This window comes from Capra hircus, chromosome 11 (genome assembly GCF_001704415.2).
Source record: "Capra hircus breed San Clemente chromosome 11, ASM170441v1, whole genome shotgun sequence".
NCBI lineage: Eukaryota > Metazoa > Chordata > Mammalia > Artiodactyla > Bovidae > Capra > Capra hircus.
In genome coordinates this window covers 46894685-46921293 of record NC_030818.1, presented here as the reverse complement: position 1 = coordinate 46921293, position 26609 = coordinate 46894685, and the positions used below count along the sequence as shown (strand labels likewise).

At 41.9% G+C, this 26609-nt stretch overlaps 1 gene segment (V, D, J or C); it reads right to left on the bottom strand.

The window, feature by feature from the left end:
• LOC102184629 overlaps window positions 5816–26609 on the bottom strand; it is a 106877-nt gene continuing 86083 nt past the window's right edge. Inside the window, 2 exon segments of the V gene segment in view lie at window positions 5816–6341; window positions 10208–10245. Coding sequence covers window positions 6289–6341; window positions 10208–10245 — 91 coding nt within the window.

Genomic DNA, 26609 nt, shown 5'->3' with positions numbered 1-26609 from the left:
CATAAGATGTTACGGGCAAACCAGAAAGAACTTTTTGGCCAACCAGATACATGAACTTGGTGACTTGAAACGACAAAAAGTTATTCAGTTCTGGAGGCCAGAAGTCCGAAATTAAAGTGGTTCCTGCTTGAAGCTCTGAGGCAGAAGCCACCACAGGCCTCCTTGCTAGCTTCTCTTGGTGGCTCAGCGGTAAAGAAACCGCCTGCAATGCAGGAGACGTGGGTTGGATCCCTGGGTTGGGAAGATCCCCTGGAGGAGGGCACAGCAACCCATTCTAGTATTCTTGCCTGGAGAATCGTATGTACTGAGGAGCCTGGTGGGCTTCAGTCCGTAGGATCGAGAAGAGTCTGGCACAGCTGAGGCGACTGAGCACACAGGCGTGGGCAGGGATCCCTGGTGTGAGTTGCCTTGCAGTTGCTTTATTCCAGTCTCTGCTTTCATCACCGATGACCTTCTCCCCGTGTGTCGCTGCATCTCTAATCTCTTTATAGGACACCGGGCATTGGATTTAGGGACCACCCTAATTCAAAATGGCCTCACTGAAAAAGAAATTATTTTGAAAAAACTAGAGATTGACAGGAAGCTGCAATGACAGAACATAGATGTCTGGTGTGCTCTTCACCCATTTCCCCCAGTGGTTACTTCTTACCTAATTACAGCACAATATCAACCTCAGCAATGTGACATTGCTACAATGTGTATGTATCATGCTATGTCATTTAATCATATGTCTGAAAATGGAACTGTTAGTCACTCAGTTGTGTCTGACTCTTTGAGACCCCATGGACTATAGCCCGCCAGGCTCCTCTGTCCATGGGGTTCTCCAGGCAAGAATACTGGAGTGGGTTGCCATTCCCTTTTCCAGGGGATCTTCCCGAGCCAGGGATCCAACCCATGTCTGCTGCATTGCAGGCAGATTCTTTACTGTCTGAGCCACCAGAGAAGCCCTATCACATTTCTAGATGTATGTAACCACTACTGCAATCCAGAAATAGGATTATTCCCTTATCACCAATTTCTCCCCATATTTTAAAAATTTTAAATTAATTAATTAACTTGATGCACTGGGTCTTGGTTGCTGCACTGAGGCCTTCTCTAGTTGCAGCTGTGGCGAACCTGGCTGTGCTGGAGCTACTCTTGAGTTGCGGTATGCAGGCTTCTTACTGTGGTGCTTCTCTTGCTGCAGAACACAGGCTCTGTAGAGCGAGCTCGGGCTCTGTAGAGCGAGCTCGGGCTCTGTAGAGTGAGCTCGGGCTCTGTAGTTGTGGTGCACAGGCTTCGTTGCCTCACGGCATGTGGAAAACTCCAGAGAAAGGATTGAACCTGAGTCCCCTGCATTGGCAGGTGGATTTTTAACCCCTGACCACCAGGGATGCCCACCAAAGTTTCCCTTTATAGTTACATTCAGTCTTCTTTCCCCCACCATCCCTCACCCCTGGCAACCAGTAATCTGTTTTTCACCTTGATAATATAATTTCAAGAGGGCTGAGTGCAGAAGAATTGATGGTTTTGAACTGTGGTGTTGGAGAAGACTCTTGAGAGTCCCTTGGATTGCAAGGAAATCCAACCAGTCAATCCTAAAGGAAATCAACCATGAATATTCATTGGAAGGACTGATTCTGAAGCTCCAATATTTAGGCAACCTGATGCGAACAGCCGACTCATTAGAGAAGACCCTGATGCTGGGAAAGATTGATGGCAGGAGAAGGGGATGACAGAGGATGAGATGGTTGAATGGCATCACCGACTCGATGGACATGAGTTTGAGCCAGCTTCGGGAGGTGGTAAAGGACAGGGAAGCCTGGCGTGCTGCAGTCCATGGGGTCACAAAGAGTCAGACATGACTGAACGACTGAACAACAACAACAATAATGTTATGTAAAAAGAATCTTGTACTATGTGACCTGTTGAGACTGGCTTTTTTTTCCCCACTCTCCACCTCATGCGAAGAGTTGACACATTGGAAAAGACTCTGATGCTGGGAGGGATTGGGGGCAGGAGGAGAAGGGGACAACAGAGGATGAGATGGCTGGATGGCATCACTGACTTGATGGACATGAGTCTGAGTGAACTCCGGGAGATGGTGATGGACAGGGAGGCCTGGCGTGCTGCAGTTCATGGGGTCACAAAGAGTCGGACATGACTGAGCGACTTAACTGAACTGATAGTACACTTCAGGATCATCCTAGTTGTTGCATATATATCAGTAATTTGTTTCTTTTTATTGCTACATGGTATCCATGAAATGGATATATCACAATTTGTTCAGCTTATTGAGAGGGATGTTGAGGGATCTGCAGAGTCACCTTTCGAGTCATGTATAGGGGGCCATGTTAGTGGTTTTCAGTTATTACATACAAAACTGTCATGAATAACCACGAACAGGTTTTTGTGTATGCGTACTTTCTCATTTCTTGGGAATAAATGCTATGGAATGCAATTACTGGTGTATTTTGTTTAGTTTTTCAGGAAACCAGCAAGCTATTTTCTAGCATTGCCTGTATCATCTTACATTTCCACCAGCAATGGATGAAAGATCCAGTTTCACTGCGTCTTTACCAGCATTTTAGTATAATCTCACTTTAATTTGATTACATCTGCAAGAACCCTATTCCCAAATGAGGTCACTTTTATAGGAATGGGAGCTGGAATTTGAACATATCTTTTTGTAGGATACAATTCAACCCATAATACCTGCTTCTACTTCCTTGAGTCATAGCAGGTCTGTCATCAAAGTTTTGCTTTATGAAAAGACCCTTGCATGGGATCAGAGATGCTATTGACTGTTGAGTTTTGCCTCCAGAGATGGATGAGAAAGTTTATGTCTTTTGAAGGGACCTTGCTGAGTCTTTCTGAACTCTGTTCAGACCTCCAAAATTTCAGAGACTTGATAATAATAAATATTCTCAAGATGTACAATGTCATTGTTGTCTCCTTACCCTCTTTTCCCATGAGAGTCCTTTCCCACTTGCTCCAGTACTGACAAAGGAAAGGAAAAAAATGGAAGAAAAACTTGATTATAAAGTTCTTGAGGGAAAGGACACCATCTTAGTTACTTGTGTACCTTTCAGGGTATCAGCTGAAAAAGGTGCTCAGTAAATGTTTGTTGGATGGATAAGTAGATGAGATGGGAGAGGCTAGGATGCCTGCACAGAAGTTGGGGAAGAGAGTCAAGGTTGGCTTTACATGTGGCCTCCTCCTGACCTCCCCGCTTTCCAAACACATAACCTTTCATTCATGGGATCCTAATATCTGGATCAGGTTAACTACATTCTTTTGCCCATAGTTGAACATCTGTTCCGTTCCATTGCTACTTATGTATGTATGCCTCTGATTTCCAAATGGAGAAGTCTCTGAGGAGGTAGCATTTGACCTTCTGTTCTGTGCAGCACCCTAAGCTCCGGAAGGCAGAATTGTATAGGTGTCAAGAGAGCAGAATTAGGCAGGAGGGAATTTGATCCTTGGCCCACCATTTACCATCTGTGTGGCTTTGACCTATTACTTATTCCTCTTAGCCTCTCTTACCTGTAAATTGGGTATAAGATATTTATGTGAGCTTATCTTGAAGTAGAATGCATATACAGAATTGTGCACAGATTATAATTTCATAGCTCCATACATTTTCACAAAATGGCATGCTTCACATTACCAAGAATACAAGAAGCCCCGTCTTATATAGTCATGTCCAACACTCTATACAGTCCATGGAATTCTCAGGCCAGAATACTGGAGTGGGTAGCCTTTCCCTTCTCCAGGGGATCTTCCCCACCCAGGGATCGAACCCAGGTCTCCCACATTGCAGGCAGATTCTTTACCAGCTGAGCCACAAGGGAAGCCCTCTTAGGCACTGTCTCAGCCCAAAGTAATTCCTATCCCAATTTCTAATGTTATTTTTCCTGGTTTTGACCTCTTCATAGATGAAAATATAGGGCATGTCTTTTGTGTTTGGTTTCTTTTGCTGATTGTCATGCTTATGAGAGTTATCTATATTGTTTGGTATAGTTATTGTTTAATATACAAACATGCTACAATTTAATGACTCATTCCACTGTTGGTGGACATTTGGGTTGTTTCTAGTTTGGGGCTTTTATGAATGAAAATGCTCTGAAAAATTCTTACTTAAGTTTTTACATGGGCAGGGACATGTTCATTCAAGGGCAGGATTAGTAGGTATTAGGGTATGAATATATCTCAGCTATATAGAACCTGACTTACACTTTAATAAACATTTTGTGTTTTAACTATGTTTTCTGGTAGCTCAGCTGGTAAAGAATCCGCCTGCAATGCAGGAGACCCCGATTGGATTTCTGGGTCAGGAAGATCCACTGGAGAAGGGATAGGCTACCCACTCCTATATTCTTGGGCTTCCCTGGTGGCTCAATGATAAAGAAACCACCTGCAATGCGGCAGGCCTGGCTTCTATGCTTGGGTTGGGAAGATCTCCTGGAGAAGGGAACGGCTATCCACTCCAGTATTCTGGCCTGGAGAATTCCATGGACTGTAATGGGGTCACAAAGAATTGGACACAACTGAGCAACTTTCACATTCTTTCATTTTAACTGTGTAGTGTAGTAAGAATTAAATTAGGTTAAGTAAGAATTAAATTAGAAACATTTAATGTGGTCTTTGGTAGATAGAAGGCCCTCAATATGTATTGTATTTAAAATGTAATGAAGGCTTCGTATTCCCTTAAGTCAAAGTGCCATAATGGACTTAAATATTTCCCTATTGCTTCTTCACCTACATTATTATCATTGTTTTGTCACAATGAATGACTCTGTTTCTAGCCATTACATTCTTTTGAAAGATTTTCTGTTGGTAAATTGGATTCAACTGGATGAAAGACTATGTGATCATAAGAACCGTCACCCTGAAAAGGGCTCTGAAGCCTGCTGAGAAGGGGAAATCAAAGAGGCAAGAGTCTCAACTCAATCCCAATGACATATATAACTAAGGAAAACTTACTGTATAGTCCAGGAAACTGTACTCTATACCCTATGACGACCTGAATGGGAACAACATCTAAAAAAGAGTGCATATATGTATATGGACAAGTGAATCACTTTGCTGTACACCTGAAACTAACACAACATTGTAAATCAACTATATTTCAATAGTAAAAAAAAAAAAAAAAAAGAAAAGAAGCAAGTCTCTCATACTATGGCCCAGGGGAGGGCTATGAATATAGATGGCTTATGGGTTTCATGAAAGAGTGTCTTGTAGCTAAAGTAGGGTAGGCTAGAAGGAGGCTGATGATTTTTGTAAATGATGGTATGGTTTTTATCAACTCAATACTTAATTCCTTAGAAGATAAACTGGGTCATTAGAAAAACAGTGTTTAAAAACCTTTAATCAAGGAACTTCCCTGGTGCTCCAGTGGTTGAGAATCTGCCTGCCAAAGCAGGGGACTTGGGTTTCATCCTTGGTCCAGGAAGATTCCACCTGCTGTGGCTGGGCTACTACTGAGCCCATGTGCCGCAACAACTGAGGCTCGCATGCTCTAGAACCCATGCTCCGCAACAAGAGAAATCGCCTCAGTGAGAAGCCCCTTCACTGCAACTAGAGAGTAGCCTCTGCTCTTTGCAACTAGAGAAACTCGTGCAGCAACAAAGACCCAGTGCATGCATGTGTGCTAAGTCCTTTCAGTTGAGTCCAACTCTTTGTAACCCTATGGACTATTGCTTACCAGCCTCCACTGTCCATGGGATTCTCCAGGCAAGTACACTGGAGTGGGTAGACCCAGTCTAGCAGCTCCTCATCCCCCCAAAAAGTTAAAAAACAAAACAAAACCCTTAAATCAGAAAGGAGAGAGAAATCACAGGTGCAAAGATTTACTTTATTTATTCATTGTTCCCCCAACATTAGCATGATTAAAGCCAAAGAGGGGGAAGGGGATGAGGTGGGGAGATGAGTCAGAGGATTGCAATAGGGGTTGATCTGTGGAAACAGGGCCTGAGGAGGGGTGAGGGGCTGGGACCGAATCAGCACAGGTGACTGGGGAACCTGTAGACCCCTCGCTCTAACATTCATTCTTATTGAAGCTCTTGACGAGGGCGGTGGTCAGGCTCTTGTGGCTGACCTCACACGCATAGGCGTTATGGCTCTGGTACTCTGAACTGGACAGTGTCAGGGTGCTGCTGAGGCTGTAGGTGCTTTTCTTGCTGTCCTGGTCTGTGAAACTGTTCTGGAAGTTGCTGTTCTGGGTAACCCCATCCACTTTCCACTTGACACTGATATCTTTGGGGTAGAAATCATTCACCAAGCACACGACAGAGACAGTTCCGGTCCTCAGCTGTTCGTCAGATGGTTTGAAGAGGAAGACGATGGCTGAGCATCAGACCCTGAGGAAGGAAGAACAGAGAAGGGTGTTTAAGTAACAGTGAAGTTCTCTACTGGGGTGCACTGTCTGGGGGTGACCTTGGAAATGCAAGAGACAGATGTGCAGAGAGCCGCATGCTCTTTATGTAGTATCCAGAGGCCACCCAGGGAAGTTGGGAAGCAAACTCACAATTGCCATGATTTTGAGTTTTTCTGTAGCCCTCTACTCCTTAAGAAAGCTCTGAATTTTTTGTACTCTTTGCAGCCATTCTAAGGCTGCAAAATAATATGAATTTTAGAAAAAAATGAAGTGAAATATCCCATGAAGATACTCCTCTTTTGGTCAACCCTTGATATCTTTAAACATTCTCTCCTGCATTAAGATATTAAATAATTAGCATATTTGATATAGAAATTCTTGTAAGTTCTTATATCTTCCAGGGGATCGTCCCAACCTAGGAATCAAACCCAGGTCTCCCACATTGAAGGCAGATTCTTTACTGGCTGAGTCATCAGGGAAGCCCTATCAACTTTTTAATGGAATTTAAAAATTCATTAAAAGATTTTTTTAAAGCCCTAAATAATTTTAGAACAGTTTAAAATACTTAAATAGTTTGAGAAGTTTGAAAAGAGTTTTAAGTTTTCTGACCTTTTGCTTCCTTTCCTTCATCTGTGTTCCCTGCTTCCTACAAGGGAACCCAGTGCAAGAGGCCAAGAAACAAAACCACTTCATCAGACCCTCTTGGAGTTTAGAAGTGAGAAGAGATCTAACAAGATCACTTCCCCCTTGCCTTTTCTAGTCCTGAGCAGTGAGGTCGGGCTGTCTTCCACTTCCTGGGCTTCCTTTGGCCGTGTTGGGGTCAGACCCACCCTTCATGGGTGAGCCCTAAACTCTGAGTCTGGGTCCAAGCGTGTGCGTGTGAACCGCTTCACCCTCTGTGATCAGGCCAGCAACTCTCCCACTCCTTGCAAAAGGCCTCAAAGGGAGACCCCCAGCCCTGGTGTTATGACTGTCACCATATGGGGCAAGTCTCAGGCAGACTCGTAGGGTCAACTGTAATTTCAGCCACCTGCCCAGGAGAAACTGATGCGCTTCACTTCTGAGCAGCTGTCAGATGGCCTGCTAGAAATCCCCTTGGTGGGCCTTTGAGTTCTTAAATGGGAGAGCATGAATTAAATAACATATAAAGAATCCTTTGCTGGGAGAAGTCACAGATCAGTGAACAGATTTTATAAAGCTATAAATCTCCATGTTAACCAAGCAGTTCAATATCAGATACTGAATTTTTAATGTTTTGATATTCTCCTTTCTTTTTATCCTTCATATTAATTTTTTTCAGAGAATTTTATAAAATAGCCTATGCAGTAAAATAAGATGAATTCTAGAAAAAAGGGAGATGAAATATTCTATGAAGATACTCCTATTTGGGTCAATTCTTAATGGCTTTAAACATTCTATCCTGCATTAAAATATAAACAATTATCATATTTGACATGAAAATTCTTGTAAGACCTTGTATTAACTTTTTAATGGAGTTTAAAATTAATTGAAAGATTTTTAAAAGGCTCTAAATTATTTTAGAACAGTTTAAAATACTTACATAGTTTAAACAGTTTGAAAAGAGTTTTAAAAAGTCCCTAAAATAGTCCTGTCAGGTTGTCTGCAAACCAAAAATAATCTTTTTCAAGTATCACTTTTGAAATTAGCCAGAGTAAACAACAACGACAATAACAAATTTAAAAATAATTTTAAAGGGTAAAACACCCAGATTAAAAATTTTCTATCATGGAATGAGGGGGTTGGAAAATACTTTTCTATTTTTTATAAAAGATGCCATTGAGTTTTTATCAATGGCATTTATATACATTTAGATATTTTGTACACCTGAAATATAATCTTACTGAAGCCATTACATTTCTGAAAATTAAAAACATCACAAATATATCTAATTTTTTTCCAGCAAATACCTATAATGATATTTACTTTGAACTTTTAAGTTAGTAAGTTAACTGATCAAAACCTGAATGGCTAGTCTTCAGTTAGATTTTTGCTGGTGTGAGTTTTGCCCTAAAAGAGTTATATGTATATACAGAGATTTACATATATATAAATATAAATATATAATGTTAACTTTTATATATATTTCATTTTGATCGAACATTTATTACATAAATATATTTGATGAGAGGATATTGAAATAATTATCAGTTTGGTTCAGTTCAGTTCAGTAGCTCAGTCGTGTCCGACTCTTTGTGACCCCATGAATAGATCACTGAAAAAATAACTAAGTTCTTTATAGTCCCCCACTGGAAATTTTTATTAAGCAGATACAATAATATAAAATTTATTTTTGTAATTGCTGATAAAAATCAAGCTTCTCCCTATTTTCCCCATGTTAGCTCGCATCCATCACATTTCTGTTCTCTACTGTTAGCGACATGATTCGTATCACTGTGTCAGGAAAGCGGGCCATAACACGGCTGAATGGGCGATCACAGGGTTGGCCATGCCTTCCGCGGCCTTTCGCGGCCTTTAGCGGCCAGATGCGCGGCCACTGGAGCCCAGGGGACTGGCCGCCAATGTCCTTCAATTACCGAAGAAGACCGCCCCGAAGTTTAAAGACAACCACGAGGTCTGCAGACCACGGTAGCAGGGCCACGGCCTCCATAGCGGTACAAAGACACCACCAAGTAATAACAAAAACCATACGCATTAAAATATCTCCTATCTTTTTAACATCCGTGAGCATCTGAAAAGTGCAATTATTTTATTTTCCTTCACTTAAATTTCTTCAAAGCTGAGCTTTTAGGAACAACCCTCTTTCCTTCATTTATAAGAGGAGATGTATTTATACATTTTCACTATAGTCTAATACAGAAATTTGTTTTTTTTAAGAGAGTGATGTCAAGGTATAGAACCCCCATAGCATTTCTGAATATTGACAGTTTATCACTCATTTTAGACTCTAAAAATAACACAGCTGCTGATTCTTGATCAAGCAGAAACTTTAACATAGATAAGTATATTTTTCTAATGTCTTACTGATTTTTTAGTGCATTCCGTTAATTTTTACTGGTATAAAATAATTTATCAGACAGAGAAAGAAGACAAACACATTTCTCTATTTTTCTGTTTTGTACATCTAGCAAAAATCAGTACAATATTTGGCAAATCTCAATGAAAATTAATTCACTTTGGCTCTTTAGAGCTGCAAAGATTCCTTTTTAAGGAGATATTTGAAAAATTTTTAATAGCCTATCCCAGGGACATTCTACAAATCTTAAGATGTAAAAAATTTAAGTCTCTGTTATGATTTTTAAAAGCTAAACATCTTTATCTTTGAAAAAGTGTCCTTTTTCATCGACACTTATTTTTTTCCCCTTTGAGTCATTTGGTTTAGATTAATCTTTTGTGTCTACAAATCCAGTTTGGAGCTGAGTTTAACTTTTCAAACTAATAATAAATCTGAAATACTCTCATTTACCCATCTCCACAAAACTCATACTTAAGCCTCTAAAAGTTCATACTGGCATTTAGACCCGCATCTCAGAAGGTAATAGAGAAAAAATTATTTACGTCTAATCTCCAGATGTGTCCCTTGGCCAAAGATGATCCACAGATTTAACTTACTTTGCTCTCAACAAAAACTGCTTTTTGCTGCTAATCTCTTTCAATGGTCAAATACAGAGAAAATCTGGCCATTTAGGTGCCACATCAACTAACTAGCTCTTTGCTCTTCCTTGAGACAAACTGATTTCCAGCCCCGACTCATCTGATTTTTCAGAAGAATCCCATTCTCTTCAAAACTGACCTCAACTCGTATCCCAAGCATTAAAATCCCCAAATTTCACAGCTCTATAAGAAAAAGGAATTGAAAAGTGCACTTACGTTTGATTTCCACCTTGGTCCCACCGCCGAATGCATATCACAGTGACGTCCCTGACATATCCCCTTTAACAAAAACCTCCTTCTGAAGCCAATTACAGGAAAAAGCCCAATCCACAGAAAAATCCGGTCATTTCTCCCCCTTTCTGTCCACAAACCTACTCTCCTTACAAATTCAATGATTTGGCTGTCTGTTCAGCTTAAAAATTGACTATCTTCTGATTTTCTGTCTTTCGCTTTTTGGGACACCAGGCATGGCTCATGTAACCAAAATGTCACAAACTTGTGCAACTGATACAACAGGACAAAAGTCTCACAAACAATTGAACAAAAATTTACTCACGTTTGATCTCCACTCTGGTCCCTGGGCCGAAAGTGAACCATGGTGATTCCCCCTTTCTGCTTGTACAAATACCTACCCTGAAGGGGCATCAAGCCCCCTTCCCCAATCACATTAAAATTAATCTTAAATTTACCATCAGCTAGCCTCCTATGGAAGAATTTCCCTTCCCCTCCTCTGTACCTAACCTGGGAATGAAATTTGTTTTAGCCCTGACACCGAATTAATGAAAACAGGCAAAAAGGAACAAAAAGTAAACCAATTAGACAGAAACAGCAAAGGATCGGCTGAAAACAATACTTACTTTTGATCTCTAGCTTGGTTCCTTGCCCGAAACTATTAACACAACAGTTCTTCTTAACCTTGTTCCTATACAAAAACCCTTTCACTTCCTGACCATTGAGCAAATCTCTGTTTCAGAACAGACCACTCCCCAATACATTTCTGAAACTATCACTCAGGCAAGTTATTCTCACCCAGAGACTGACTGGTTCTTCATAGAAAATGTGCAATCAGTTTTCCTGTTTGATTATGGATGGATTGTAGCTTTGTCTTCTAAAACTGATTACAGTGGTGTGTTGTTGTGGAAGAAAGGGGAGCAATGTCTTTTCTTTCTACTGTACTATTGTAGATTATTTGATTTTAAAAAATTATGGGAATATATTCATTTTTTGATTTTCAGAAACACTAAGGCTGTACCAATTTTGATAGTTTGATATCATCAAGTAGAATTCTCCATTCTCCAGTCATGTGCAATTATAAATATAATTTTAAAATGATATATACATGTTTAATTTTTCTTTGTCATTCAAATACTGTTTTAATAATCTTTAAATTAAGAGTGCAAAAAAGGTAGTTTCCCATTCTGTATAGAAGATATTGTTTTATCAATGTAGGACATGTGGGCATGATGTGGGGGCTGAAAAATGTATATTCCTAAGTGAGTAAATAGATTGAAAATGAAGCATGTAAGTAAATGACTATTAAAAGCAGAATTTGCTACTAATAAGAGATGCTTATTATAAGAACTGTTGTGCAAAAGCTAGTTTTTTTTGACCACACACAGTAGGATCAATGGGAACGGTTATTGTGATGTTTGCTGTAACATCACATGGATCACTGAAAAGTGGCTGAGAACCTTAATGTGCACGTGGTTTATCATTTGAAGGCAAAGGATGTCTTAGAAGCATCTGTGAGGATCTACCATTCTATAGAGTGTCCAGGATGGGCCTTGATAAGATTGATTTACTAAGGAAAAATAGAGTCAATAAACCAGTCTGAGGGGCTCTTAGATTTATGCATGAGTGATGGAAACAGAAAATTTAGGTGAGCATTCCAAAAAACTCATCACTAAAGTTGCTTCATGGGGTTGCAAAGAGTCGGAAACGACTGAGTGACTGAACTGAACTGAACTGAACTGAAAGCTGCTTTCCATGTGGCTGACAACAAAGTCAGATTCTTAGAATAAATTATCAACTGCTCATGGTGTGTGTGTGTGCTCAGCTGCTCAGTCATGTTTGACTCTTTGCAGCCCTATAGACTGTAGCCCACCAAGCTCCTCTGTCCTAGGGAGATAAAGAAAAAATGAAAGAGAGAAAGATGAAATACACGTGTATAAGTCATCCTGAAAACTGTTGAGAAGCTTTCTGATCAGTGTTCTCAGTTCTAGCATTTCAAGAAACACCTTTTTTTTTTTTTTTTGTTAAAATTTGACACAGTAACCAGCCTATCTCCCATCAGTACCATACAGAAAATCACCCAACATGTCAGAGACACAGTGACAAAATTTTGCAAAGTTTGAGGACTGAGGGCTTCCCTACCTGGCTCCTGAATGTTTGAGTCTGATAATCCATGCAGAAGTCTGTGGTTCAAAATTTTTTCCAGCTCATCATTCACAGTAAAGTCCAAAGTAGGTGTGGTTCTTTTGGCTTCAGCTTGATTCCTTCCTCCTTAGGATCATACTGTCTGTCCTCTGTACTTGACTTAAGCTGATATTTCAAAAGGTGAGAAGGAAATTCTTGAGCCACATTCAGTGGTGATCAGAACCTGATTAACTGCTGTTCTCCAGGCTAGAGTGCCATAAATGGACATCTGACTTGAATCCCCAAGAGGCAAGGATGACCCCCATTTGGCCGGAAGGAGGGAGACAGAAGCGGTCACTTGAGAACTCACTGCTTCTTTGCTACTTTGGGGCTGTGTCTATTTCCATCCTTTTCTGAAGAAAGACATGCTGAGAAAAGCAAAGTCCTTTGCCCAACCACGTGCAAACACATAAGCTGTACTCCTGACCCGAAAGTCTGATCCTGCTCTGGAAAATGTAGACACTCATCTTGTTTCCGGGGCTTTTCAGGTGGCGCTAGTGGTAAAGGATCTGACTGCTGGTGCAGGAGATGCAAGAGACTCAGGTTCAGTCCCTGGGGCAGGAAGATCCCCTGAAAGAGGAAATGACAACCCACTCCGGTATTCTTACCTGGGAAATTCAATGGACGAGGAGCCAGGCAGGCCACAGCCCATAGAGTTGCATAGAGTCAGACACCACTGAGTGCCTGAACGTGCACACAAACACACATATCTTGTTTCCACAAAGATATGAAGGCTGCAGGTGTTTTTTTCTTTTTTACTTTCTAGAGTGAAAAAGAAAACAGTAGCAACATACCAGGGCTTATGAACCCTTGGAGAAGCTCTGACAATGAGATTTACATATTGAATGTTGTGGTTTCCAGTTGGTTTTACACTAGTGATGAACCTTTCAAGCTCTACCCTGGAGTTCCCCGGGCCCTTGTCTGTCTACTTGGCATGCAACCCTGTGTCCCTCTCAACCTACTGCACAGAAACACATCGCGGACAACTACTGTGACTGAGCCAGCTCTGCGTGCAGCCATGGAGTCCCTGAATTCAGGTTTGGTTCCTCACATTTTTGCCTTTGTTGTCAAAATCCTCAAATCCTTCATGAACACTCTACTCTGCTTTCTGCTGACTCAGGACCACTCAGTGAGAGGCCCCTCCCACCCCTCTGACCACTCCCCCCCTTCTTCCTCTTCCCAGTCTTGCTCATCTTGACTAAGAACCTGGGCTCTGGATCTTTTCTACCCACTCACCTGCATTACCCCCTTCCCTTGATATGTATGTCCTGCTTCCAATTCAAAGGGATTTCAATCTCACTCTACTTTCCAATTCCGCACCCTGCCCTGTGCCCCCCTGCCTCCCCCCCCGCCACTCTGTTCAGCTCCAGGGGTCAGTTAAGCTGCTTACCACACAACCTAATATTTTGCTGCTGTTGTCTCTGCCCTGTTCTTCCTATACTTGTGGGTTTCTTTCTTTCTTTTTTTCTGATTGTAGCACAAAACTTGTGGATTTCAGTTCCTTGATCAAGGATTGACCCCGGAGCCCTTGGCAATGAGAATGTGGAGTCCTAACCACTGGAATGCCAGGGAATTTGCTTTGGGTTTATTTCTTTAAAAAATCATTTTTGCAATTTAGGTTTTAAAAAATATTTTGTATTTATTTATTTAAAACGTATTTATTTATTTGGCTGCTCCTGGTCTTAGTCAAGGCACACAAAATCTTCTTCATTACAGCCTGCCAGATCTTTAGTTGCAGCATGCGGGATCTTAAGTTGCAGCATGTGGGATCTAGTTCCTTGACCAGGGATGGAACCCAAGTCCCCTGCATTGGGAGCATGGATTCTTAGCCCCTGGGCCACCAGGGAAGTTTCATGATTTTGTTATTAAACAAGGGGGAGTATTGTGATTGAATGTGTGAGTTTAATCTCTCTTCTTAAACTAGATTTTTCTTAAATTGGCTCCTTTGGTTTCTAAGTGGGGTTAAACTAGGCTTGTTCTTGGCTCTTACTTCCATGTTGCTGTTCAGTTGCTCAGTCATGTCCAACTCTTTGCGACCCCACGCACTGCATGCCAGGCTTCCCTGTCCTTCACCATCTCCTGGAGCTTGTTCAAATTCATGTCCATTGGATCAGTGATGGCATCCAACCATCTCATCCTCTGTCGTCTCCTTCTCCTGCCTTCAGTCTTTCCCAGCATCAGGGTCTTTTCAAATGAGTTAGTTCTGCACATCAGGTGGCCAAAGTATTGGAGCTTCAGCTTCAGCATGAGTCTTTCCAGTGAATATTCAGGGTTGATTTCCTTTAGGATTGATTGGTTTGATCTCCTTGCAGTCCAAGGGACTCTCAAGAGTCTTCTTCAAATCACAGTTCAAAAGTATCAATTCTTCAGTGCTCAGCCTTTTATATGGTCCAATCTCATATCCATACATGACTACTGGAAAAACCATAGCTTTGCTAGACGAACCTTTGTCAGCAAAGTAATGTCTCTGTTTTATAATGTGCTGTCTAGGTTTGTCATAGCTTTTCTTCCAAGGAGTATCTTTTAATTTCATGGCTTCAGCCATCATCTGCAGTGATTTTAGGGCCCAAGAAAATGAAGTCTGTCACTGTTTCCATTGTTTCCCCGTCATTTTGCCATGAAGTGATGGGACCAGATGTAGGGTTGTCCAGTGGGGGACTTCCCTAATATTTGGAAACCCAAAGAGAAGTCTTCAATATTATCCATGGGTTATATATGTGCATGCATGCTCAGTCGTGTCCGACTCTTTGCAACCCCATGGACTGTAGCTCACCAGGCTCCTCTGCCCATGGAATTTTGCAGGCAAGAATACTGGAGTGGGTTGCCATTTCCTTCTCCAGGGGATCTTCCCAATGCAGGGATCAAACCCACGTCTCTTGTGGCTCCTGCATTGGCAGGTCGGTTCCTCACCACTGAGCCTTTCTGCAGGATAATATATGGACAGAGGTGAAAACCATAGGATCACCTAGTGAGGTGCTCCAGACAGGTAGGAAGATCAACATCCTTCCCCCTAGGTTTCCTACCCAAGTCTGAGGACCACATGGTTAGGCAGTCTCTATCTCCAATAGAAGATGTGCTCTGGCTTTGGGGAAACCATGTGGGAATTTTCCATTTCTGGCATCCACTTCCCTTATTAGCATATCCCCAAGCATGTGAATATTGTACTTTAGACTCTAACTTCTTGCTTTAAACAACTTCTGTTTGAACTGTCTAGAGTGACTTTTTTTTGCTGCATGAACCCTTGTGTGCGTGCCTGCATGCCTGCTCAGCAGCTCAGTCGTGTCTGACTCTTCTGTGACCCCGTGTAGCCTGCCAGGCTCCTCAGTCCATGGGATTCTCCAGGCAAGAATACTGGAGTGGGTTGCCATTTCTTCCTCCAGGGGATCTTCCCGACCTAGGAATCGAACCCACATTTCCTTCATTGGCAGGAGGATTCTTTTTTTTTTTAATTTAATTTTATTATTATTATTTTTATTTAACTTTTTATTTTTACTTTATTTTACTTTATAAGACTGTATTGGTTTTGCCATACATTGACATGAATCCACCACGGGTGTACATGCGATCCCAAATATGAACCCCCCTCCCACCTCCCTCCCCACAACATCCCTCTGGGTCATTCCCGTGCACCAGCCCCAAGCATGCTGTATCCTGAATCAGACATAGACTGGTGATTCGATTCTTACATGATAGTATACATGTTTCAATGCCATTCTCCCAAATCATCCCACCCTCTCCCTATCCCTCTGAGTCAAAAAGTCTGCTATACACATCTGTGTCTTTTTTGCTGTCTTGCATACAGGGTCATCATTGGCAGGAGGATTCTTTACCGCTGAGCCACCTGGGAAGCCCAAACCAGGCTCCTCAGGGTAAATCATCTCTGTTTATGTTAAATCAGGAGTGACCCAGCCATGTCTGTGCTGCTGGTGCTGTGGAGGAAGAAAGAGGGTTAGGGTGTATTGAGGAGCCTCCTGTCCCTTCTGCCAAAACCTTCCAGTGACTTTCAAAGTGGGGAGGCATCCGAGAGTATTTGTGCATTGTTTTCAACAGATGGAGGAACTAGGACGAGTAGCTGGGGCGGCCCAACCTCACCCGTCTGCTTCCTTGGGTGGTTTATGTTCGTGTGTGTGACACTGTGGGAGGTAAACCGTGATCCTGCTGACAGTAGTAAGTTGCAATATCATCAGCCTTCAGGCTGCTGATGGTGAGGGTGAAATCTATCCCAAATCCACTGCCACTGAACTGGGATGGGAACCAGGAGGGTGACCTGGATACTGCATAGATGAGGAGCTTAGGAGCTTTCCTTGGTTTCTGTTGATACCAGGCTAATTTAGTGTCAATGTTCTGACTGGCCTGGCAAGTGATGGAGACTCTGTCTCCTAGACATGCAGATAGGGAGGATGGAGACTGGGTCACCTGGATGTCACACTTGGCACCCGAGATTGGAAACATAAAAACATATATCCACAGGATTAACCAAGTTATAAGAGGACTTTCCTGAAGGGCCAGGTAGTACTGATCACACTGGGCTGCACAAATCCCCAGTGCTCTCCCTCCTTTCCTGGGAGCCAGAGCAGCAGGAGACCAAGGAGCTGCCCAGGGGCCCTCATGTTCACTGTGTGTTCTAACCGGGACAGACTCCTGCCCAGGCTGTGATCAGACTATAAGAAAGTGTGTTCATGTGTTTATTTTGTATTTAAAGATCAAATTATTTGGCTATTGCTGGACATTTCTATGCTCTGTTGTCACGCTGAGGTATCTCATTTGCCCATGTTAATTTCTTTTTTCTAAATAAATGGACAAAAACAAAAAACAACAAAAAAAGAAAGTGTCTGGGGTAGTGGGCTGAGCTCTGGGGACATGCAAATCAGCAGGGGAGGGGCAGGGCTGGTCGATGCTGCAGGGCTGGTTGAGCTCAGTAACAGCGCAGATGCAATGAGCTCCCAGCATCCCACGTCAGACCAGAGCAACACAAAGTAGCCTGCAGAGGACATGTTTCTTCATGCAGGCCATAGGACACAATCAGCCTACCATGCTATGATTAGAATGTTTCATTTTGATCCCTTCAGAGTTGAAAACATGCTTTTCATGCTATCTCTCCAACTAAGGCAGAGTCTTTCAGGTATGGCACGCACTGAAAACTTCAAACATTTTATAACTTTCTTCAAATGAGAACCTATGGACATTATGGAGGCCACTGGGGCCTTCTCTTTGATCCTCTGATGCTCTAAGTAAGATAAATTATTAGCAGTACAAGCAAGAAATGCTATGAAGTAGAAGAGCAATAAAAATGTGCACAGTAATGATTTGTAAAGAAAGCACCAGACACTGGGTATCTGTCATCACTAACCTCTCATCTCCAGCTAAGCATTTATGTATGGTCTGTCCCATTCTCTCCATCAAGACCAGCCAAGATCAGAAATTTTCTATCTGCACATTTGAGAAATATCAGCCATCTTCCTAATTTTATGTGGTCTTACTTTGACTGTGTGGATCACAACAAACTGTGGAAAATTCTTAAAGAGATGGGAATACGAGACCACCTTTACTTGCCTCCTGAGAAATTTGTATGCAGGTCAATAAGCAACAGTTAGAACCAGACATGGATCAACAGACTGGTTCCATACTGGGAAAGGAGTATGTCAAGACAGAATATTACTTCTATGCAGAGTACATCATGTGAAATGCTGGGCTGGATGAAGCACAAACTGGAATCAAGGTTGCCAGGAGAAATATCAACAACCTCAGATATGCAGATGGCACCACCCTTATGGCAGAAAGTGAAGAAGAACTAAAGAACCTCTTGATGAAAGTGAAAGAGGAGAGTGAAAAATTTGGCTTAAAACTCAACATTCAGAAAACAAAGATCATGGCATCTAGATGGGGAAATAGATGGGGAAACAATGGAAACAATGACAGACTTTATTTTCTTGGGGTCCAAAATGACTGCAGATGGTGGCTGCAGTCATGAAATTAAAAGACACTTGCTCCTTGGAAGAAAAGCTATGACCAATCTAGACAGCATATTAAAAAGCAGAGATATTACTTTGCTGAAAAAGGTCCATCTAGTCAAAGCTATGGTTTTTCCAGTAGTCAAGTATGGATGTGAGAGTTGGACTATAAAGAAAGCTGAGCACTGAAGAACTAATGCTTTTGAACTGTGGTGTTGGAGAAGACTCTTGAGAGTCCCTTGGACTGCAAGCAGATCAAGCCAGTCAATTCTAAAGGAAATCAGTCCTGAATATTTATTAGAAGGACTGATGCTAAAGCTGAAATGCCATTCCTTTGGCTACTTGATGTAAAGAACTGACTCATTTGAAAAGACCCTGATGCTGGGAAAGATTGAACACAGGAGGAGAAGGGGATGACAGAGGATGAGATGGTTAGATGGCATCACTGACTCGATGGAAATGAGTTTGAGCAAGCTCCAGGAGTTGACCTATGGACAGGGAAGCCTCGTGTGCTGCAGTCCATGAGGTCACAAAGCAATGGACATGACTGAGCGACTGAACAGATTACACATATTTATGCTAGATATTCCCGCATTCTACATGTTACTCCTCATGCTTTCTCTCCTGTCTTTCCCCAAGGTCTTCTTATTTAGAAGCTGAGGTCTTCCCTAGACCAAATGCCCATTTATACCCTTGCACCTATTAATACTATGTTACTTAAACTGCGTATTGCACCATCCTGTAACAAAATCTTTTCAAGATCCTAAGAGACTCTTGGACTTAAGACATTAGAATCCAAGCATGATGAGGAAGCATTCACACAGGAAGATGAACCTGGAAGACCTGTGTGGAATATGGAGCCCATAATATGGACGCCTATCCATAATATGGATAGAGCGTCTTAGAATCTTGCCTGAGAAACTCCATGGACAGAGGAGCCTGGTGGGCTACAGTCCATGAGGTTGCAAAGAGTTGGACACAACTGAAACTGAGCACATAAATCAATTTATGTTTTTAGGCTTTCTTCAGTTGGTTTGAAAAAGTACAGCTGATAGCAAGAAAATTTTACATTTAGGAATTTTTGCTGAATGGTATTGAGGAATCACAGTTTTAATTTGGTTGCCGAGCCTCTCATAGACCTCACATTTCCTGGAGTAGTGATACGATATTTTTGTCTCCTTCTTTTCATCATTCATTATTTGTCTTCACAGCTCACTGCACACGTACTTTTGATGTCATGCTCTGATGCTTTGCCTAGGCTCCTGGAGCTGTAGGCAGGATGCTCAGGGCTCTATTAAAGGGGTTTCCTGAAGATGGGGCCTGAGTGTCAGATGAGTGAACAGCAGCAAGATAATGCCACAGCCATAACTAACTCTTTATCTTCCTGGCCCTCTGGGTCTCAGGTGAGAGATTTAGGGGAGAAGTATCTTTATAAAATTAAAAGATGATTTTACCACGCAAAATGAGTAAATCATTTTACTTAAATGGTGTAATTAGTAATGATAAGGAGCAAACCCTACATTTTTTATATATATGCTTTAATATATGAATGATGCAATGTATAATCGCCATTCCATCATGACTGCAGGTGTCTCTGGGGACATCATGATGACCCAGTCTCAAAGTTCCTTGGCTGTGTCTGCAGGATAGGAAGATCACCATCAACTGCAAGTCCAGCCGGAATCTTCTATACTTCAACCAGAAAACCTAGTTTGCCTGGTACCAGCAGAAACTGTTGGCTTCCCCAGTGGCACAGTGGTAAAGACTATGCCTGCCATTAAGAGCTTCAGGAGATGTGGGTTTGATCTCTGGGTCAGGAAGATCTCCTGGAGTCAGGTTAACAGACTTTTTTTTTTCCATCTTCTTCCTTTACAACCATTAGTACCTTGAGTAACTTAAGCTCTGAGTACTTCTAAGTAGCTCTAAGCACTAATGATTGTTCATCATTAGGTGGGTTATTATGAGATAATTGCTATAGGTGAATAAGCCCTTGCTACAATATTCAACATTTAGTAAATCTCTAAGACTTCATTGATCACTGAGGAAGGCTTTCTCAGCTCTCCTTGCTATTCTTTGGAACTCCGTATTCAAATGGGTATATCTTTCCTTTTCTCCTTTGTCTTTCGCTTCTCTTCTTTTCACAGCTATTTGTAAGGCCTCCTCAGACAAACTCTTTACTTTTTTTTTTCTTGGAGATGGTGTTAATCCCTGCCTCCTGTACAATGTCACAAACCTCCATCCATAGTTCTTCAAGCACTCTGTCTATCAGATCTAATTCCTTGAATCTATTTGTCACTTCCACTGTATAATTGTAAGGGATTTGATTTAGGTCATACCTGAATGGTCTCTGGATGCTTTTGAACTGTGGTGTTGGCGAAGACTCGTGAGAATCCCTCGGACTGCAAGGAGATCCAACCAGTCCATCCTAAAGGTGATCAGTCCTGGGTGTTCATTGGAAGGACTGATGGTAAAGTTGAAACTCCAATACTTTGGCCACCTCGTGAAGAGTTGACTCATTGGAAAAGACCCTGATGCTGGGAGCGATTGGGGGCAGGAGGAGAAGGGGACGACAGAGGATGAGATGGCTGGATGGCATCACTGACTCGACGGACATGAGTTTAAGTGAACTTCGGGAGTTGGTGATGGACAGGGAGGACTGGCGTGCTGTGATTCATGGGGTCGCAAAGAGTCGGACACGACTGAGCGACTGAACTGGCTGAACTGAAATGACTGAATGGTCTAATGATTTTCCCTACTTTCTTCAATTTAAGTCTGAATTTGGCAATAAGGAGTTCATGATCTGAGCCACAGTCAGCTCCCAGTCTTGTTTTTGCTGACTGTATAGAGCTTCTCCATCTTTGGCTGCAAGGAATATAATCGATCTGATTTTGGTGTTGACCATCTGGTGATGTCCATGCATAGTTTTCTCTTGTGTTGTTGGAAGAGGGTGTTTGCTATGACCAGTGCATTCTCTTGGCAAAACTCTATTACCCTGCTTCATTCTGTACTCTAAGGCCAAATTTGCCTGTTATTCCAGGTACTTCTTGACTTCCTACTTTTGCATTCCACTCCCCTATAATGAAAAGGACATCTTTTGTGGTTGTTAGTTTTAGAAGGTCTTGTAGGTCTTCATAGAACCATTCAACTTCAGCTTCTTCAGCATTACTGGTTGAGGCATAGACTTCCATTACTGTGATACTGAATGGTTTGCCTTGGAAACAAACAGAGATCATTCTGTTGTTTTTGAGATTGCATCCAAGTACTGCATTTTGGACTCTTTTGTTGACTATGATGGCTACTCCATTTCTTCTGAGGGATTCTTGCCTGCAGTAGTAGATATAATGATCACCTGAGTTAAATTCACCCATTCCAGTCCATTTTAGTTCGCTGATACCTAAAATATTGATGTTCACTCTTGCTATCTCCTGTTTGACCACTTCCAATTTGCCTTGATTCATGGACATAACATTCCAGGTTCTTATGCAATATTGCTCTTTACAGCATCAGACTTTACTTCCATCACCAGTCATATCCACAACTGGATATTGTTTTTGCTTTGGTTCCATCTCTTCACTCTTTCTGGAGTTATTTCTCCACTGATATCCAGTAGCATATTTGGTGCCTCCCGACCTGGGGAGTTCATCTTTCTGTGTCCTATCTTTTTGCCTTTTCATACTGTTCATGGGGTTCTCAAGGCAAGAATACTGAAGTGATTTGCCATTCCCTTCTACAGTGGACCATGTTTTGTCAGAACTCACCACCATGACCTGTCTGTCTTGGGTGACCCTACACGGCATGACTCATAGTTTCATTGAGTTCCAAGGCTGTGGTCCATGTGATCAGATTAGTTAGTTTTCTGTGATTGTGGTTTTCAGTCTGTCTGCCCTCTGATGGAGAAGGATAAGAGGCTTATGGAAGCTTCCTGATGGAGAAAAAGAAAGATACACCCATTTGAATGCAGAGTTCCAAAGAATAGCAAGAAGAGATAAGAAAGCCTTTCTCAGTGATTAATGCAAAGAAATAGAGAAAAACAATAGAATAGGAAAGACTAGAGATCTCGTCAAGAAAATTAGAGATACCAAGGAAACATTTCATGCAAACATGGGCTCAATAAAGGACAGAAATATTATGGACCTAACGGAAGCAGAAGATATTAAGAAGAGGTGGCAAGAATACACAGAACTGTACAAAAGAGATCTTCATGACCCAAATAATCATGATGGTATGATTACTCACCTAGAGCCAGACATCCTGGAATGCAAAGCCAAGTGGGCCTTAGGAAGCATCACTATGAACAAAGCTAGTGATGGTGATGGAATTCCAGTTGACTGGAATTTCAAATCCTAAAAGATGGTGCTCTGAAAGTGCTGCACTAAATATGCCAACAAATTTGGAAAACTCAGCAGTGGTCACAAGACTGGAAAAGGTCAGTTTTCATTCCAGTCTCAAAGAAAGGCAATGCCAAAGAATGTTCAAACTATGGCACAACTGCACTCATCTCACATGCTAGCAAAGTAATGCTCAAAATTCTCCAAGCCAGGCTTCAATAGTACATGAACCATGAACTTCCAGTAGTTCAAGCTGGATTTAAAAAAGGCAAAGGAACCAGAGGTCAATTGCCAACATTCGTTGGATCATAAAAAAAGCAAGAGAGTTCTAGAAAAACTTCTATTTCTGCTTTATTGACTATGCCAAATCCTTTGATTGTGTGGATCACCACAAACTGTGGAAAATTCTTCAAGATATGGGAATACCAGACCACCTGACCTGCCTCTTGAGAAATCTGTATGCAGGTCCAGAAGCAACAGTTGGAACTAGATATGTAACAACAGACTGGTTCCAAATAGGGAAAGGAGTATGTTAAGGCTGTATATTGATACCTTGCTTATTTAACGAATATGTGGAGTACATCATGAGAAATGCTGGGCTGGTTGAACACAAGCTGGAATCAAGATTGCTGGGAGAAATATCAATAACCTCAGACATGCAGATGACACCATCCTTATGGCAGAAAGCAAAGAAGAACTAAAGAGCCTCTTGATGAAAGTGAAAGAGAAGAGTGAAAAAGTTGGCTTAAAACTCAACATTCAAAAAACAAAGATCATGGCATCTAGATGGGGAAATTGATGGGGAAACAATGGAAACAATGACAGACTTTATTTTCTTGGGGTCCAAAATGACTGCAGATGATGGCTGCAGTCATGAAATTAAAAGACACTTGCTCCTTGGAAGAAAAGCTATGACCAATCTAGACAGCATATTAAAAAGCAGAGATATTACTTTGCTGAAAAAGGTCCATCTAGTCAAAGCTATGGTTTTTCCAGTAGTCATGTATAGATGTGAGAGTTGGACTATAAAGAAAGCTGAGCACCAAAGAATTGATGGTTTTGAACTGTGGTGTTGGAGAAGACTCTTGAGAGTCCCTTGGATTGCAAGGAGATCCAACCAGTCCATCCTAAAGGAAATCAGTCCTGAATATTCAATGGAAGAACTGATGCTGAAGCTGAAACTCCAATACTTTGGCTACCTGATGTGAAGAGCTGACTCATTTGAAAAGACCCTGATGCTGGGGAAGATTGAGGGTGGGAGGAGAAGGGGACGACAGAGGATGAGATGGTTGGATGGCATCACCGACTTGATGGACATGAGTCTGAGTAAACTCCAGGAGTTGGTGATAAACAGGGAGGCCTGGCTTGCTGCAGTCCTTGGGGTCGCAAAGAGTCAGACACAACTGAGTGACTGAACTGACCCAAGTCTTCCTTAAATGGTGATTGGCCATGTAGTTATTATTTGTGTATATTATTGTTAGTAGTAGTAGTATTAGTAAAAATATCGGTAGTAGAGATAGTCGTATTTCCTTGAATTTGTAATAGTAGTAGAAATAGTCATATTCCTTGAATATGGGTTCTTTTTGTTGGTCTAGATATTTGTCTTTAAAAATACTTCTCAGAGTGCTTTTCAGAGAAGAGATTCAAAGACTGTGCCATGATGGAACTCTGCATAACATTATGTGGCAGCCTGGCTGGGAGGGGTGTTTGGGGGAGAATGGATACGTGTATATGTATGGCTGAGTTTCTTCACTGTTCACCTGAAACTATCACAGCACTGTTAATTGGTTATTCCCCAATCCAAAATAAAAACTTAAAAAAATAAGTTACAAGGATATATTGTGCAACACAGGGGAAATAGCCAATATTTTATAATAACTATAAATGAATGTAGAGCTTCCCTGGTGGTTCAGACTGTAAAGAATCTGCCTGCAAAGCAGCAGACTCAGGTTCAATCTCTGTGTCTGGAAGACCCATGGAGAAGGGCATGGCAACCCACTCCTGTATTCTTGCCTGGAGAATTTCATGGACAGAGGAGCCTGACGGGCTACAGTTCATGGGGTCACAAAGAATCAGACACGACTGAGAGACTTTCACATAAATGAATATAACTTAAAAAAATTGTGAATCTATGTTGTACACCAGAAACACATATTACACACACGTTACACAACTATACCTCAATAAAAGAAAATAATAATGAACTTTTTACACACTGTGAAAAAACCGTGTTGTGGACAAACTCCTCTGCAGGCTTGAAATGGAAATCTCTTTTTAGAATAAATTAAGTAGAAGTTGGAGGGTTTTGTGTTGTCCAGAAAGGAAACTTTCAAAGGACTGAAGTCCCTTGCAAGGATTATCCTTGCACCCTGCAAACCCTTCCTCAAAGTAAACCCTGTAGCTCTGAACAGACCACATGGCACAGTGCAGCTGCTGTAACCACCAACCCTCAGCATATAACTGGCCTGGGAGGACTGTTTATGTCCGGGGCTGTAACAGTGTGGGAGGAAACACATAAGACTGCTGGCAGTAATACATGGCAGCATCATCAGCTTCTATCTGGCTGATTGTGAAAACAAAATCTGTCCCAGATTGAGTCGCAGTGAACCTCTCTGGGACACCATTACGACGATTATCAGCATCATAGATGAGAATCATAGGAGCCTGTCCAGGTTTCTGCTTATGCCAGCTTAAGTAATCACTAATGCTTTGATTGGCTCTGCAAGTGATGGAGATGCTCTCTCCTAGGGGTACAGCGATGTAGGCTGGAGTCTGGTAGAGCACAGCCTCCCCGCTGGCAGCTGAGAAGGAAGCAAAACACAAAGTCACCATGGTTAACAAATCCCATGCACTTACCTCCCAGAAGAGCTTAGCTGCACTGGGGTCTCCAAGAAGGGATTGGGGGTCAGAGATCCACAGAGACCCTGGGCAGGATTTCTCAGTTAGCAGGGAAGAATTCCCATCATCTCCGGGGGGTATCCCCTGCATTCCCGTTCTCACCTGGGAGCCAGAAGAACAGAAGGCAGGAGAGTTGAGTCAGGACACCCATGTTTCATCCAGGTCCTGCCTGAGGTTCTTTTTTCTTGCCCAGAATCACTCAGCAGCCTATTTATGAGGATTCTGAAGAGCAGAAACGGACTCTGGAGAAAGCATGCAAATCATGAAGGGCTAAGCAGTTTTGTCCTTGCAGCTGCAGAGCCAGCGCTGCTGTGGGGCTCAGGGCCTCCTGGGTGCTCACATCATGGACCCACATTCAGTCCCAGGGGCTTCTCTCTGGTATTTGTAAGATGAAATCCTCTCTGCATTTTGTGGTACTTATCTGTACTGAGGGTCTAAAATCTAATTACAAAAGGAAGGTCTTCTTGTAAAAATTTAGAAAGAAAAATAGTTATACAGATCTCTAAGACTTACACTTTAATTTAAACCTATTGTGTATTATATGAGCTATCAAGCTCTTGAGATGGGTGTGAAACATTGGTTCTAACTTGATAGATCCTTTTGAATCTTTTCTGCATTTCTCTAACATTTGCCTCATGATTTACAATAAGGAGAAAGTACTGCTGTGACTTTTGAGCTTGTTCCAGTAGTTTCTTCAGGCTTTTAATGCAGGGCCTTTGTAACATGTCACGCTTAGAAGCCTATTCCCTAGGGCCGTATTTTAAAATGGAGGATTTTATCTGTTCACTGGCCAAGAAATTAATTAATTTAGAGCAGCAGTCCACAACCTTTTTGGCATCAGGGACTGGTTTCATGGAAGAATATTTTTCAATGGATGGGGGAGGGGGAATAGTTTCGGGATGACTCAAGTGCAGTAGGGTTTGCGCTCTGATGAGAATCCAGTGCCGCGCTGATCCGACAGGAGATGGACCTCAGGCAGTAAGGTGAGCAATGAGGAGCAGCTGTAAACATAGACAAGGCTTTGCT